Here is an 18,146-nt window from a genome sequence, read left to right as displayed (position 1 = left end):
GCTAGAGGCCCTCTGGATAAAAATTCGTGGGGAATTCGGCACAGGGGACACAACGGTGGGAGTCTACTACAGACCTCCCACTCAAAGTCCCGAGCCTGACCAGGAGTTCACCCGGGAACTGACTGAGGCCACTTGCTCCAGGACCTTGGTTGTCATGGGTGACTTCAATTACCCGGACATCTCGTGGGAAGATCACTCAGCTAAATCCGAGCGGGCGCAAAGCTTTCTCTCGTGCGTGGATGACCTCTACCTGACTCAAGAAGTCTATGGGCCAACGAGAGGCAAAGCGCTGCTTGACCTGGTACTGGCTACGGGGGACGACCTAATCGGCAACCTAGTGATTGATGGGAAGTTGGGTGACAGCGACCACGAGCTGATCACCTTCACCATCCGCCGTAAAGCTGGCAAGTCAGTCAGCAACTGACTTGACTTCAGAAAAGCCGACTTTGATAAGCTCAAGAGGCTAGTCGGTCAGGCCCTCAGGGACCATGACCCCAGGGAGATGGGAGTTCAAGAAGAGTGGTTGCTTCTCAAGGAAGCGATTGATCCTCAATGCACAAGCTAAATCTATTCCAACACGGAGGAAAGGCAGCAAGAAGGCACAGCAGCCCCCCGGCTCTCCAGAGACCTAGCGGACCTACTGTGGCTAAAAAGGAAAGCCTACAAAGGATGGAGGACGGGATTCACCTCCAACGAGGATTACTCCACGCTGGTCCGGTCCTGCAGGGACCAAACCAGGAAAGCCAAGGCTGCAACTGAACTCCAACTAGCTTCAGGCATCAAGGACAATAAAAAGTCCTTTTTCAGATATGTGGGGAGCCAGAGGAAAAGCAAGGGCAATGTTGGACCCCTGCTAAACCAGATGGGACAACTGACAACTGACGCCCAGGAAAAAGCCAACCTCTTAAATAGGTACTTTGCGTCAGTCTTTCATCAGTCACACGGGATGCCCATGCCTGCTATGGGACAGGGAAATCTGGGTGAGGGGGATCCCCTACCCTCCATCAATGCTGACCTTGTGAAGGAACACCTTGAGAAGCTGGATACCTTCAAGTCAGCTGGCCCTGACTATCTACACCCCAGGGTACTCAAGGAGCTGGCGAGCGTCATAGCCCAGCCCCTGGCACGGATCTTTGAAAACTCCTGGCGCTCTGGTGTAGTGCCCGAAGACTGGAAAAAGGCCAATGTGGTGGCGATCTTCAAGAAAGGGAGGAGAGTGGATCCGGCTAACTACAGGCCCATTAGCCTGACTTCTATCCTGGGGAAGATCTTAGAAAAGTTTATTAAGGAGGCCATCCTTGAGGGACTGGCCCAGGCTAACATTCTAAGGGACAGCCAGCATGGGTTTGTTGTGGGTAGGTCTTGTTTGACCAATCTCATTTCCTTCTATGACCAGGTGACCTATCACCTGGACAAGGGAGAAGAGGTTGATGTCATATATCTTGACTTCAAAAAAGCTTTTGATCTGGTATCCCATGATCACCTCTTGGCCAAACTGCCCAGTTGTGGCCTTGGCTCCACCACGATCCGCTGGCTGGGAAATTGGCTTCGTGGTGGGACCCAGAGGGTTGTGATTGATGGCAGTCACGCATCGTGGTGCCCTGTGACCAGTGGGGTCCCTCAAAGCTCTGTCCTGGGACCCATCCTGTTCAACATCTTCATTAACGATGTGGACATTGGAGTTAGGAGTGGACTGGCCAAGTTCGCCGATGACACCAAACTTTGGGGCAAAGCATCCACGCCAGAAGGATAGGCAGAAGATAGGCGGGTGATCCAGGCTGACCTGGACAAGCTCAGCAAATGGGCAGATGAGAACCTCATGGTGTTTAACACTGATAAATGCAAGGTTCTCCACCTTGGGAGGAAAAACCTGCAGCTTCCTTATAGGCTCGGCAGTGCTACGTTGGTTAGCACTACAGAAGAAAGAGACTTGGGGGTCATCATTGACCACAAGATGAACATGAGCCTGCAATGTGATGCTGCGGCTAGTAAAGCGACCAAAACGCTGGCTTGCATCCATAGATGCTTCTCGAGCAAATCGCAGGACGTCATTCTCCCCTTGTACTCGGCCTTGGTGAGGCTGCAGCTGGAGTACTGCGTCCAGTTTTGGGCTCCACAATTCAAAAAGGATGTGGAGAAGCTTGAGAGAGTCCAGAGGAGAGCCACGCGCATGATCAGAGGTCAGGAAAACAGATCTTACGATGACAGGGTGAGAGCCATGGGACTCTTTAGCCTGGAAAAGCACAGGCTCAGGGGTGATCTGATGGCCACCTATAAGTTTATCAGGGGTGACCACCAGGATCTGGGGGAACGTCTGTTCACCAGAGCGCCCCAAGGGATGACGAGGTCAAACAGTCACAAACTCCTGCAAGACCGTTTCAGGCTGGACATAAGGAAGAATTTCTTTACTGTCCGAGCCCCCAAGGTCTGGAACAGTCTGCCAGCGGAGGTGGTTCAAGCACCTACATTGAACACCTTCAAGAGGAAATTGGATGCTTATCTTGCTGGGATCCTATGACCCCAGCTGACTTCCTGCCCTTTGGGCAGGAGGCTGGACTCGATGATCTCCCGAGGTCCCTTCCAGCCCTAATGTCTATGAAATCATGTATAGTTTGTCCACTCTCTAAGTAGGTGCTAAACTGCTACTTAAAAGTGTGGTTATGAAGTATCTGTGCTAAAACTTGCAGCAGTTTCCAAAAAGGTAAAATGCATCAATTCTGGATGAACTAAGTCTGTGGGTATCTGCAACATAATTTATCTTAGAGGTAAATTATTAACTTCAAGGTCATTTCTTTCAAATTTGTTCTTTACTTCCATACGCTTAGGGAGAGCAGGGTCTGACACAAAAGAGGAAGGGAAGGGACCTGGAGTGGGGAAAAAAGTGTGTTGGGGGTAAAGGAGGTAACAGGCTACATGAACGCCCCTTCCCCCATATTTAGGGAAGTGGGACAAATTCAATGCAAACCTCCAATAATTATTTTCTCTACCTGGAAAATCATTACAAATTTATACATTTTCCACACGTAGAATCTAATTATTGTGGGGGTCATCTTATTTTGAAGTGAATATGGTAATATATAGGAAAGCATCTTTACTCTCTCATTTTCTCCCTCTTTTTCAGTTATGTATCTATATTATGTTAGAGATATTACAGTAGGGAAATATCCCTTCTATAATTAAAGTAGGAAGAAGCAAGCTGTAGAATAGTCATAGATTCATAGATGTAGGGTCCGAAGGGACCTAAGTAGATCTTCAAATCTGACCCCTGCCCTGGACAGGTGAGAATACTGGGCTCATATGACCCCAGCTAGGTAATCATCAAGCTTCCTCTTAAAGACCCCCAAGGGTAGGAGCCAGCACTTCTTCCCTTGGAAGTTGGTTCCAGATCCTAGCCACCCTGACTGTGAAATAGTGTCTTCTAATGTCCAGCCTGAACCTACCCTCAAACAACTTATGGCCGTTATTTCTTGTTACTCCGGGAGGTGCTCGAGTGAACAGGGTCTCTCCCATTCCCCACCGATCCCCCCTGGTAAGTTTATAGACGTCCACTAGGTCCCTTCTCAGCCTTCTCTAGTGAAGGCTGAACAGGGTCCGGTTCCTTAGCCTCTCCTCATAGGGTCTGCCTTGCTGCCCCCGGATCATGCAAGTGGCCCTCCTCTGGACCCTCTCCATGCTGGCCACATCTCTCCTAAAGTGCAGCAGCCAGAACTGGATGCAGTACTCCAACTGTGACCTGACCAGTGTTGCATAGAGGGGGAGGATCACCTCCTTGGCCCTGCTTGTGATGCATCTGTGGATGCATGACAAGGTGCGGTTGACCTTACTGACTGTGTCCTCACATTGGTGGCCCATGTTCATCTTGGAATTGATAATGACTCCAAGATGTCTTTCTGCTACTGTGCTTTCAAGTAGGGAGTTCCCCAGCCTATAGGTATGCTGCTGATTCTTACTGCCCAAGTGCAGTACCCTGCCCTTGTCAGTATTGAATCCCATCTTATTCTCATTCGCACACCCCTGTAACCTGTCCAGGTTTAGCTGTATCCTGTCCCTCCCTTCCAGCGCATTCACCTTGTCCCAGATCTTGGCGTTGTCAATGATTTTGAACAGGGTGCTTTTCACCCCCTCGTCCAAGTCGCTAATAAAGAGATTGAGCAGTGTGGGCCCGAGGACTGAGCCCTGGGGGATCCCACTGCCCACATGCCTCCAGGTCAAATATGAGCCATCCACCACCACTCTCTGGGTGTGGCCCCTCAGCCAATTTGCTATCCATCTGGCTGTGTAGGCATCAATGCCATAATCCCCTAGCTTTTTAATGAGAATGGGGTGGGAAACAGTGTTAAAGGCCTTCCTAGAGTCCAGGAAGACTATGTCCACTGCTACACCTGTGTCCAATGATTTTGTGACCTGATCGTAGAAGGCAATCAGGTTAGTCTGACAGGACGTGCCTCTAATGAACCCATGTTGGTTGCCCCTGAGCATTGCCTCCCTGCTGGTCCAGATGTGTTCCTGGATAATTTTCTCAAAGAGCTTCCCCAGGATCAAAGTAAGACTAACAGGCCTATAGTTTCCTGGGTCGTCCCTCCTCCCTTTTTTGAAAATGGGGACCACATCGGTCTTCTTCCAGTCATCTGGCACCTGGCTAGAGCACTACAAGTGCTTGTAAAGCCGTGACAGGGGCCCCTCGATAACCCCTGCCAATTCCCTCAGCACCCTGGGGTGGAGAGCATCTGGACCTGCTGATATGAACACGTCCAGCCCCTTCAGAAGTTCTCTAACCCGGTCTTCCCTGACCCTAGGCCTGGCAGAGTCTCTCCTGAGTCTGTCCTGAATCTCTGGGGGAGTCCCGGTCCCTGCACAAAAAAGTGTGTAGTCAGTTTTTCTAAGTTGTGTAAAAATCCATGTTTATTTCAATTGTTTTAAAAATTGGCATTCATGATCAAAGCATGGGGTAGTTTTAATGTTGAAGATGATTCATTTTCTCAAACCAAGTAAATCAGTGTGGTATAAAAAGGAAACTCAGGGATAATTGGGCAAAGGTGCTTTGTTTATTGTAGGTTTTCATCTTTATATTCTATGGGTCTTACAGTGTCATTTTCTAAAGGTAATGAAGGCTGAGTGTTATGAAATAGCACTACAACTACTTGAAGAGTTGAGGAGTGGATATACCATTTTTTTTTTACAAGATTATATTCTGCTTTTTTCCTAAAGAATAGAATATAATCTATATATACTATTTCTTTAAATAGTACAAAAATCCAGATTTACAAACATAACACAAAACCCATTTTCAGGTGTTCATGAACAAGCTAAACAATGTGTATTTTCCCCTTTTCCAGGTCATGTTTAAAAATAGTTATTTAATTTGGGGACAACATCTGATACTAGTGTAGGGGGCTCATAAACCAACCATCATTTCCTTGAAATATGGCTGAATAAGGGCACGTGCCCAAAAACTTGCAAAGAAGGATAATTTTTTTGCTGTTTTCTAGTTGGTCTATTAAAAGGTATCACCTCTGAACCAACAGTTTTAGAGTTTTATATTCCTGGTAAAACTAAATAAGACTGTTATGCTGTTTAGGGTTCACATGCAGATCTTGCCTTCTCTATAGAAAAAAGAAAGGATGGGGAAACCAGCTTCAGAAACACATTCTGTTTTTTTCCCTAGTCTTCATGTCTTATTCTTCTTGGTTGATCTGCAGACTTGAGGTCAGGACAGATTACCCTTGCACCTAGCCAGTGCAGTACAAGAAAATGAATCAACTCAGAGCAGTACTGGATATAGTACTATAGAGATAAATATTTTTTCTGAACATGGTGATTTGAGGAATCTATGGAAATCTTATGAAGTCTCCTTAAGCTCCCTTGAAGGTATTGCATCCTTCATTGGAAATAGTTAAAATATAGTAAAATTATTTAAATATGGTAAACAGACAAGTTGATAAAAGATACGGTTTCCACAAATCATATGTCAAGATTAATCACAGTCTAAATTAAACAAAGGCAATTATAGCATGTCATCAGCATCAGAACATACTGCGTCTTCCACTTTGAGCCTGCAGAGGCTAATATGGAAGTTTTTAGAACCTTTTGGACTGCAACTATCTTTCTTTTTTGGTATCAGCATTAAGTCCAACTCAGAGGCCATGGTTAGTGGTAACACTATGGTGATTGCAAAGGTTTCTTGATCCTTAACATGCTTTTATAAGTTTTGTACTATGTAGGATTGGCTGAATGGAATTTAAAAAGCTGTAAGATGAAATGGTTTATATCAGTCAAAGACACCATTGCATTCCATAGGCAAGTCAATGAAAGTGGATAGAAATAAAGACCACCAGAGTTTAATCAAAATATTTCTTTAAGGTGTTCTGAATTTAATCCTATTTATATTTCATATATAATCATATTAATCATATTTATGATATTGCGGATAAGGGACATAGAAACTGTCAACTGAGCTTAATTCACTGGAGTTAAAGAAAAAGAATTCACTAGAGAAAATGATTTAATGTGCAATTATTCCCTTCTCTTGCTCCCCTGTGGTTTTAACCATGATTAGAGCAAACTTCCTGCTGTGAATGATGGGTTTTCTCAGTGTGAAGGAAACTCTGTGGGTCAACATCAGGACTATGAGTAGGTACATTTAACACCCCCTGGTGTTAAATGACCAGGTCATACATGGGATGCATACAGTCTCTTCTAATCCTGAGTTTATCTTTCTGATCCTATTCCAGAACAGGAAAGCCTAGTTGACAAAACTGTTCTTCTAAGGGCAAATTGATTAATTCTTGAAAATCTGCAGTTGCCACACATTTATAAGATTGTGAGTGATTCTATTCAAATTGATAAAATTCAATAATAGAAGAATTGTACACGGCATAATATCTAGAAAGGAAAAAAGTGAAACACTGTAGTGTGAGGCCTTAATAGATTAGACACTGAGCCAAGTAAATTAACCAATTAGTGTAGCCATTGGTAATTTGCCATTGGCTATCCTCAAAAGGTTGCTGCTATGTGTGTATCCAGATCTGAGGATCCAGCTACAATGGTGAGACCCAGTCCCTAACTACTTTTATATCTTAATACAAGTTTTTTAAAGAGTTTTTTTTATACTGCTAGTCCCTTCCTAGTCCTTGACAGAAGACTCCTCTTCTATGCCATTCAGAATGGTACAGCTTCATTTCACATCATGAGGAGAAAGACTGTGGGCACATCTGCGCAAGCATGCATGTGCGATTTGGGGTGCCGCAAACTGTATGCACTGCATGCGCCCACATTCCCAGCAGAGTTCCTAGCGTCAAAAAAAAATGCGCCAAAAAAAGCAGGGTGGTGCACATGGCTGCAATATGCGCTGTCCAAAACCAGAGCCTGGCCAGCCAGGGCCAGACTGGCTGCCAACCAGGCTTCACACACCCAGACCACAGCTGCTGCAGCCCCAGGAGACCCCCAGGACCCCAAGTAAGGCTGCTGGAGCCAACTCCTTACCTAACCGGGGGCATTTTGGCAGAGTGTGTATGCAAGGGCATGCTCAGGGAGAAGTAGCAGCAGCACAAATATGTGCCACTGCTCTTTGTCCCCAGGGAAATACATATTCCTACTTGCGGAGACACGCCCCATGAAGCCCCATGTAGGTTCTGCATTATTAACAGGATAGGTGGCCAAAAGAAGCCATGAGAAACAGTCTCTTGAGCTGTAGTATGTCATACAAAGGCTGCTGTTTTGAAGTCTAGGAGTGACAAATGTACTGTCACAAGCACAAGATATTGCATGCTTTCTCAGTAGGCTCATAAGAAATGACTTTTTATCCTTCCTCTTGCAGCAGTCTTTTATGCCTCACCAGCTGCTGGGCATGAAGTATATGTGTTTGTTATGGCATAGGTACGATGCATGGAACAAGTTTTGGTGTTTTCAAAATAGCACATGAAAAGTGAGTCAGGAAATGTTCTAGGGTCTCTGTGATGCACCCAAAAAGTCATTAAGTAAATGACTCCCCTTCCATCCTCTGACTTTTGTTCTGCAGATAGGGATGCACACCTGTTTCGTGTTACTTGACTAAATTCTGCCTTTTGTTACTCCTCTTAAAGCACCTATGAGGCAATTATGAGTATTAGGGAGCTTGTCATTGCCAGTCGTCTGACCTCAAGTACCTTTAGTGCCAGATAGAACTTCAAAGAAGAGAGCCGCTATGCCTGTGTCTTAAGAAAGGCTGTCTTCTATTGAATGAATTGCTGTTAAATTGCTAACTGATGCCTTAACATGGAAAAGGTGCAGCATAATTGGAAGGAAAATAGATCAGACATGCACTGAGCTAAACCCAAGAATGTCTAAAATCAGGAGGATTGAATCATTATTTACAGCTGGCAGAAAATGACACATAGAAGAGTCTAAGGCCTCTAGCATCCACTTATTTAATGGTGTGATGGGATCTGATCCCTGGTCCCTCCTTCCATGCCCCACATTCTGGGCTTCCCCTGCATGGGCAACTTCAAAGCCAGGTGCCTCAGCCCTCAGTCCTGGGTCCAATTTATCCTGTGGCCATCAGGGCAGACAATCAGCTGATTGTCAGTCTCAGACAAGACAGTTTAAGAGTCAAGACTTGGTGCTGTCTGGAGCCAACAATTAACTGATTGCAAAGCACTGTGCCCAGCAACAGTAGGGGTTGTCCCTGGTGAGGGAAGTCCTTCAGCTCCACCTCACCTCCCTCTACCCTACAGTCAGCTGATTGTTGGTCCCAGGGCCATTCTAGACTCTGGTGCAGTCTGGGCCCCAGAACCAATGATCAGTTGATTGGAGGCTCTGGCCACACGTTAAATTTAAGATGCCATACAAAACAGCCATAAAAATACTGGCTATTTTACAATATGTAAAATACTTTTATGACTCATTTTCTGTGTTATGATGCCTTAAATGAGGTGTACATGTAGCACCCTTCCCAATATAACATGAATAGCATGTTAATTGCAGCATAAATATAATAGTGTAGAGGAGGCCTAACACAACTTTAAAAGTAGCTAGGGAATCATAATTCACTTGTAAGTATATTTAGCCTTTGATTCAACTAATAGCACACACAGCTATGTACTGTTGTTTGGCAGTTTTGCTGTTTTGCAAACTTAATCTGCAGTTCTTTTTGCAACAGTGTCTATGACCTAGTACTTAATTGGAAAATGCAAGAAATAATGTTTATTTATGACTTCAGAGATCGTACAATGAATAGTGTTGAACTGATGTACAGAACTATAAAAATTCTGTCAAGATGGCATCTTAGCCGTTTCATTAATTAAAAGCTTTGATTTACAGTAGAGATTACTTCCTTGTTTTTTGTCATGGTACTGTAAAATTTTTATCTTGCTATATGCTACCAGTTAGGCTACAGTCAGAACTAGTTCACCTGTACCCACTATTGAAATGCTTTTTCACAATGATCCTGCTAAGCAGGTCTAATATATGGGTGGGTATAGGACTAGGAGGCAAACCCAGTAGAAATGGTTGAACATAGAAATGCTTTTGATGAATATTTTCATGATGAATATTTTCCCTTTTTGTTGACATTTCAGGGTTTTTTTACATTTGTTTGAGCACCAGTGTTGTGGTCAATAATAAATTTGTGCTTCGGTAGCTCTGTTTGTTTTTTATTCAAACATTTTATGCAAACATTAATTTAGTTTTACAACCCATGTGTGAAGGAGGTAAATAATATACAGGCAGTCCTCGACTTAGAATGTTTCACACTTACAACGTTTCTCACTTACAATTGACACCCGGTTTCAACTTTGTGACATCAGTTTTGACTTTACAACACTTAATATGATGTGATGCCATGACAGCGAACAAGTCACTGTGACCCATCTTCCTGGAGAACATCTGTCCAAACTTCCTTGGACACTTTTTTTAAGAAAGCAGACAAGACTGCAGAAAAACCTGCAGCCAAGACTCCTGAGAAGAATCCAGCCAAGAACCCTTCAAAAAGTCTAGCAAAGTCACCTCAAAGACATCCTTCCAAATCAATGTGATTTCTATTTACATATAAATGTAAACTTGTAATAATGTAACTTTATTACTCATCTATAATTGATTGAATACAAAATAGTGGGTTATTTTTGGTGAAAACAGGGTATCGGGCCTTGGTTCAGGAAGCAATCCCCCATATATAACATTGTTTCCTATGGGAAAATGGGTTCCGAGTTACATTTCAACTTAAGATGCCATTTTCAGGAACCAATTGGGTCATAAGTCCAAGGACTGCCTGTATTAATTATGAGGGACAAACAAACACGCATGCATGCATGCGCAGAGACACACACACACAAACAGTGGGCATGTCTACATGTCCAATTAATTCGAAGTAGGGTTACTGCACAGTAAAAATACTGCACAGTAAGCCTACTGGGAAATATATCTACATGTGCTACCTCTTGGGAGCAGATTTGCTCCCATCTTGCTCTGTCCCCCCGTAGCAGCCAGGGGGAGCACAGGTGGCTTCCTGATGTGCATGGGGCAGGAGATCTGCTGCTGCAGAGCTCTCTCACCCCATGCACATGGGGACAAGCCCATCTGGGGCAGGTCTCAGCCAGCTCTGGGGTACACCCTTCCCCCGTAGCTGTTTCCCAGCCCCATGCCTCAATTGGGCAATCAGGACATGGGGCTGGGAAAGAGCTGCAGTGGAGATAACTCTTCCCAGCCTATTCCCTGATCACCCAATTAGGGCCCAAGGCTAGGAAAGAGCTGTGGGGGAGGGGCAGGTCCCTGCCCTGATCTGCTGGTGTGGCAGCTAGTAGTGAGCTCCCAGCTGGGTAGGAATTCCTGCTTACCTGGGGGCAGCCAGAAGCTGTCCCACCAGTGGGGTAGCTAGCAGTGAGCCCCTGGCTGGGCAGATTGGGGCAGCGAGTTGGGACCAGTGGATCAGGACAGCAGGCTGGGACCTGCCCCCTGCCCCCACAGCAGCTCTTTCCAAGCCCTGTGCCTCAATCACCTGATCAGGGCATGGGGCTGAGAGAGCTGTGGGGCTGGGACTTGCCCCAGACCAGTACAGTTCCCGGACAGCCCTGGACTGTGCATGGAAGTCTGCACATGCAGCCCAGAGCTGGCTGAAACCTGTTCTGAAATGGAATGGTTCCCAGCCAGCTCTGGGCTGCATGTACAGACTTCCTCACTTAACCTGGGGCTGGGGAACTCTCCCTGTGTAGGCAGCTTTGAGCCTCAGTGTTGTGATCAAAGCATGGTCTGGAAGATTGCTCCCTACCCCCTGGAGCTGTCTGCTGCTGGAGCAGGCTCCACATCAGCCCAGACCGCCTCCCAGCTCTGGCCACGCCAGTCCCGGCCCCGGCTGCCTCCTGGCTGCACTGGCCACGTCAGCCTCTGCCACCTCCCAGCCCCAACACTTGCCCCATCTGCCTCCCGGCTGCACTGGTCCTGGTCATGCACTGATGGGGGGGGGGGGGGCCAGAGTTGGGCCAGCCTCAGCTGCACTGCCAGGCTGAAGAGGATGAAGTCCCCAGGAACCCTGCGCCCACCCTGCCCCGCTTCACATCATCCCCAGGAAGACCCTGGCAGCTCCTCCAGAGGCATGGTGCCAGGCAGCTGAGAGGGGAGGGGCACATGGCCCCCTGATCTTTGCGCAAGCCAGGGCAGGTCACAGCTGTGAGCTGGGCTCAGCCTCTGCTCCATGTCTCCATGCCTCACTGCCACCACTTCAAAAGTGGCGGGCACTGCTATGTGCCTCGCTGCCTGGCCCGCCCAGCGGTGGGATGCACATGGTGGCGCCTACTGCTTTCGAAGTGGCCAGGATCTGATTGTCCCATGACCCAGCTGGGCCAGGGCCTCAGTCACGGTGAATGGGGGCCAGGCCGGTTCGTGGGACAGTCCCCACAGTGAAAGAGGGAGTGCGCCAGGGGCAGGGGTGAACGATTTCTCTCTTGCACTTCATCTGCCCTCAAGCTGCCCTCTCCCCAAGCCTGCAGAAATAAAAAAAACAGATTAAAAGAAACTTACCTGCCTGTGGCTAGGCCAGGTGTGATCCCGGCTGCAAGCGCTCAGGGTGGCTCAGCATGCCCACCCCTCCTCACTTCTGCTGTAGGACCCTGCGGCTGAGCTGCCCTAAGGCAATGCCTGCTGCTACCCCGTATTTTGGGGGGCTGAGCCCTGTTATCCCCCCACTTCCACTGCCTGTGTACAGGAGGCCCCTTAGCTGCGGGATCCCCTGCAGCCACAGGTTTGGCAGTATAGGATGCCTGTCCTGACTATAGAGTAGTTCAGTTTACTGCATCTCATGTAGACATGCCCAGTAAGTCAATGGCAAGACTAGAAATAAAATCCAGAGGGCCCTACTTTATAGTTGTTGGCTCTTAACTCTAAAGATGACCAAGGATTTTTGGGTGATATCCTTTATTGGACAGAGAGTTGGTTGGGAGAGATGTAGTAGATTAGCTTTCAGGGACAAAGTGTCTTTCTCCAAGTCTGCATTTTGAGCCTGAAACTTTGTCTAACATCTCTCCCAGCTATACATTTGGTCCAATAAAAGATATTCACATATTTTCTAGATCAGAGGTTTTAGTAAGTGACCGGAAGCAGAGCTTGGGGGGGAGGGGAGGGATTGGGTAGTGTGGGGTAGTGGGTGGCAGTGGCAACCACCAAGTGCGAGCTTCCCCACCCCGACATCTGGCCTGCTGGTCGGTGCTTGTGTGGCCTTCAGAGGGGCACTGCTGTCCTTGTCCTGCCCCAGCACTGCTTCTGGGAGGTGGCAGCATGGGGTGGTGGGTGGTAGTGCTCCAGCCCCACCTGCCCGCCTGTGTCTACCCCCTAGGGCGTTTCCAAGTACCCCCAGTTGACAATCCCTGTCTTAGTCCATTATGCCTACAACAACACTTGAACCTTCTTAACTTTAAACCTTATCAGGTTTCCAAGGGATCATACCATCCCGGGTTCCCTTGCCTTTGTCTATGTGGACATTTTGTATCAGTTATATTAATATAGCTGTGCGGATACGTATGGAGATCGGAAACCATGAGTTCTACAGTCAAGTGTGTTATCTGTTGCCTGTGTGATAGGGTTCTCTTCTGAGAATGTGTTGAATGTTCCCATGAGAAGTTTACTCAAAATAATAATATGTTTGTAAGCACATACAAGCCCACCCTCTTAAACTGTAAAACATACTGAAGTAGGGAAAAAAGCACTTTGTGGCTGAAATCTGATTTATGGTTTATATTCTGTTAGGGGTGGCATGGAATGGTGACAGGAAGTTTCATGAGAGATGATTAAGTTCTCTTAAATTACAGTGTTATTTACAGAGCTTGACACAAGAATGTTGGGCCTATTTAATTATCCTGAAACAATAATATGAAGCCTCATTAATCATGCAAATAGGCTCATTTTTGTGCCTTTCACTCATATGGATATTGATGAATTAACATGCTACGTATTTTTATTTAAAACTAGGTATTTCAAAGTAGACGCATGCACACACACTCCATGTGCACAATATAATTAAACTCATATCTATATCTATATACATGTTATGCCCTGGAAAGAAATGATAATATCTGGAGCAGTTTTGTTTAAGAACCTATTTGCATTTCTAGGTGTGTTTATACTTAAATCATACATATACAAGTATATACTTAAGTTATATACAATATTACTGTGGTCTCAGAAAGATAGTCATAACTCTGCAATGTCTTGTTGTTTGAGGATTGATGGTTTGCACTATTTTTATGGCTGTTAAATTTTATGTATGATTTTAAAGCTTTGCCATCTCTACTAAACTTCATTTGACTTTATTTTCACTGCCTTTGATTAAATAAAAGTGATTAAGAAAAATCTTGCTTCTATGTCAGTGTTCATAAAATTTTACTGCCAGTTTTATATCTATCAGTCACTAATGAACATTCCCAGTGTATACTGAGTTATCCTAAAATTATGTAAAAGAATACTAAGAGTGAAAGCCTAGGTAGTTTATAGATCATTGCAAAACAGCAGATGCTTTGATGTGTTAAAAATATTTTTTTAGAATCTGTTTTTTTGTGATCCTCATGATTTAGCTTTGTGACACAGAATGTGGAACAAGGACAGATCATTCTAGCATATTAACACAGAAAACACAAAGTTGTTTCCCTGTATTAGTACTAATGCTCAGTACAAAAGAGTGCCATGCTCAGGAAATACGGCAATTTTGCTAAATTTCACTTGATACATGCTTTCTTTAACACGCTCTTAAATGGCATTTATATTTTTGTGTGTTTATTTGTTATTCATTACTATTAATGTATCAATAAAGACTTAATTACTTGATATTCTGTTGGGTTTTTTTCCTAGAATGGTTTCACTCCTTTATACATGGCAGCGCAAGAGAACCACATTGAAGTAGTGAAATATCTGCTGGAAAATGGAGCCAACCAGAGCACTGCTACCGAGGTACAATATGCATGCCTTTTTACAGATTGTCTTTAATTTGCCCTTGCTTTCAAGATGCGACTGATAGCAAGCAAATATGATTGTCAAACATAATTTTCTGAAGACTAGACCAGATTATGCGTGAAAGTATGTGTGTGAAGACATTGTTTTTCCCTGTGTAGGTATGTGTGATGAGGAAGGAGAAGCTCAGTTGTACGATTCCTGGAGCCACAAGGAGTCTAGAATCTATGTATGAAGGATGTGGCATATGTACTGTTCCCTCATCAAGCCCCAAGGAATCTGAATAAACATTAGTGAACCCTTGTTGGGTATATTCTTACAGCTGTATCAGGCAGAGGAAGCCATGACAGCTTGGCTTTGTTGGGCCTGTACTGCCAGTGTGCTTCTATGCTCTTAGCATGGAGGTACAGGGTGCATCCAGATGAGTGTGCACGAGTGGCTTCCAGCACCTCAAAACCGTTTGAGATGCTGCAAACCACAGGCAGTGCATGTGCAACTATTTGCCATGCTGCAGCGCGGCACCAAAATTTGATACCAGGAACTCCCACTATAAAAAAAAAAAATGCTGCAAAAAAATCCATGTAGTGCATGCTCCAGGAGCATGCGCCACAGCAGCTGGAGGCTGGATCAGAGCATCTCCACTGGTTTAAGTGACCCCTGGCTCCTTCATCATGCTGGGAGGAGTCCGTTTCCCCAAAGTGGGGCATTTTGCCCCACAGAAAACTTAACATGCAGGAGCATGTACAGTGGCAAAAAGCAACAGCACAAATTTGTACGTCCCTGCATGTGGGATGCACCCACAGGCTGCGTCTGTATGAGCATGGATGTTTGTTTCGCCAGGGACAAGATGCAGTGACACATCTTGTGCTGCTGCTACTTGTCCCTGGGGAATGCCTCTGCCACGCACCCTCTGGCGCGTGGCAGGATACTACAGGTGGGGTAGGGGAGGCTGGAAACAACAACTGTGTTGGCCTTGCTTGAGGTCCTGGGTCATTCCGGGGCTGCAGTCACAGCAATCCTGGATGGTAGCTGGAGTGTGGCTCCAGCCAGCTAGGCTCTGGTTTTGGGCAACTTGCTTTACCTCTGCTTGGGCCACCCTGCTTTTTTTTTTTGCGCAGGTTTTTTTTGACCTTGCGATATTTTAGGGTCAAACCACCCCTCTTCTCCCATGCCGCTACCTGACAGTGCAGGGAACACTGCAGGAACATGTGCGGTGTGTGGTGCCACAGACACGTCAAATACTGCACAGCTGTGCTCATCTGGGTGCTGCCACTGGGTGCAGAGGTAGGTTTTCTTGTGACATTTTTGTCAAATCCCATGAGAGCCTTTAGGAATGAAGTCATTACTATTTCCTTCACCAGCACAATTAGCCATGCTGCTTTACCTGCCCTTTCTACAAGGAAAGCTATCATTTTCTTCCCATTATCCTATATAGTGAAACAGTCCATAGAATTGGATGAGCTGGGCTTTTCATTCAGTCATTTTTTTGAAGCAAATGTAAGCCATTTTGCCTGGAACATGTCATAAAATGTATCCTTATAATGTAAGGTACTGCAAATAATGTTGGCAAAGGATAGCATCGCAGCTCAGCTGTCACATCTTACCTTTCAGAGCCAGTGCTTCTTTTAAATCTCCAAGTACAGCGTACACAGAATTTTTCATGGGTTCATGCAAAATAGGACCAAGGGAAACAAACTAATATAGAAAGGCAAATACTGTGGGCCAAGCTCTCTCCTGTGACTGAAAAACCATGGAGAATGGGCCTCAGGAGGCCCTTGAAGTTTGGGACCTGAGGGCATCTCTGTATGTCTCTTGTCAAGTGTTGGAATATTAAATGTCTCTATTGTTAACTGGGAAACCAAATATATAAGAGAATGCTTTAATGGGAATAACACTACAGAGCATGCTGCTGCTTCTTCTGATGATCTATTTTCAGCCAATAGATTACATATATATGAGCACACCAAAATTAGAGCCCTGTTCCCTGTTACAGTTATGTGAATCTAGAGTAAACGCCACAGTTGTTGCAAATTGCAGTGCAACAGATAAGAGAATCTACCCATAAAAGGACAGTAGAGACTGGGAAGGCTTTAATTTCTCTCCCAAAGCTCAGTAAATGAGAGAAATGGGAGGTGACGAAGGGAAATCATCTTTAACAAATCTTGCATTCACTGTTTCCCATTGCTCTCTTACTGTCAAAATTGCTTTCCTTCTATCCGAAGAAATGGAAGTGAACAGCTGTTGTTCTATAAATCCTGTCAACTTTATTACTGATCTTTCCACATATAACATTTGTACAATGTGAAATAGTAATAGGAAAGTTGCCCCCTCTCTTCATTTTCATTTTTTTTCTCATCCATCTGTGCCTTTCCTTGCATTTGTTACCTTTCTTCCAACCAGTATGGAAACTCTCCCACTATGGGTTACTTTGGCCAAAGAGCAGATTTGAAATGGTGATGCATTTGTGCAGGCTTTCCTTGCTTAAAAGCTGGACTAGCTGGGGCTAACAGCTGCATTACTTGCTCTTCATTCAGTGGATACTGTAGCATTTGGTGATGGCTTTAAAATAATCCTTTCTTTGCCTTGCATTGGTTGAGATCGTATTACTGTTAGAGCTTTTTGAAGATATAAAATCTTGTGCGAATGCCAGGCAACTTGGCAGAAACACACAGTTTGCAAATCAATCACGACAGAACCTTGGAACTCAACAATCTAAGTCCACTTACAATCCTTATCCACCTTCTCTAGTTTTGTCACAGAAGTACTTTGTACCTTAGTTTTGTGCTTGGGATTGATAGAAATATATCTATTAGCAAAAGGAATCTGTAGGCCATCACAGTTTCAACTAATCTGGTTGTAGTCTGATCTCAAGCGTCCAAACATCCCTGAGAGTCATATGTGTTTCCCCTCCCTGGGTGCATCTATATGAGACATTAAATGCACTGTAAACTAATTCACTCATTGAAGTGTCACAGCAAAAGCCATGCTATTGTGCTAATACGCAATAGAATTATTCTACTGCACATTAGCATCACTTAAAAGGCATGCGCCGCTGCTATTGTACTGTGCATTGAGTTAGCACCTGTTATTACAGGTGCTAAACTTAATGCGCTGTAACTACAGCACATAAATGCATGTGTAGACATGCCCCCTGACTCTTCAGCTCTGCTAGGGCTTTTAAGATTAATAGTTTGCATGCATATGGGTAGTGTCAGGAAATGGCCTCAGCTGCTTCCTGTTCCATAGGTAGATGTGATCCTGCTGTTTTTTGGGGGGTAAATAACTATGTTAAGAAAGAAGCAAGATTATTTTTGATAATATGTTTTATTAGACCAAGTGTATTGTCCAATTTTTCAAGCACTAAGTGCCCCCCAGTCCTGGCAATGGAGGACACTCTGTGCCCAAAAGTTTCTAACATGTCTCCCAAGTATACAGTTGGCCCAATAAAAGATATCGGGGGAAGGGGTATACCCTGGCTTTTCATATATTTCTTGGACCAAAACTCCATCCCTACTACATCATATGTTAAACAAAATGGGCATGACAGCCAGAACTGGAGGTGCCACTGAAATGACATCCATGTCAGACAGAAACTGACATTGGCTCTAGCAGGGGTGTCAAACACATGGCACATAGCTGGATCTAGCCATGGAGCTGTAGGATCTGGCCTGTAGCCCTCTGGACTGACGGCACATGCCACATAGGGCACACGCCATCCCTGGCCCTCCACACTGTATGCG

At 45.2% G+C, this 18,146-nt stretch overlaps 1 protein-coding gene across 1 annotated transcript in view; it reads left to right on the top strand.

The window, feature by feature from the left end:
- ANK2 (ankyrin 2) overlaps positions 1–18,146 on the top strand; it is a 327,832-nt gene that overhangs the window by 138,062 nt on the left and 171,624 nt on the right. Inside the window, exon 5 of the mRNA XM_090036674.1 lies at positions 14,308–14,406. Within this exon, the coding sequence (XP_089892800.1) occupies positions 14,308–14,406 (99 nt within the window). The remainder of the gene's footprint in view (positions 1–14,307; positions 14,407–18,146) is intronic.

Source organism: Crocodylus siamensis, chromosome 2 (assembly GCF_052110815.1).
Source record: "Crocodylus siamensis isolate JL-2025a chromosome 2, ASM5211081v1, whole genome shotgun sequence".
NCBI classification, from domain to species: domain Eukaryota; kingdom Metazoa; phylum Chordata; order Crocodylia; family Crocodylidae; genus Crocodylus; species Crocodylus siamensis.
The sequence above is the reverse complement of the archived record's forward strand: the minus strand, read 5'-3'. Positions and strand labels throughout refer to the sequence as shown.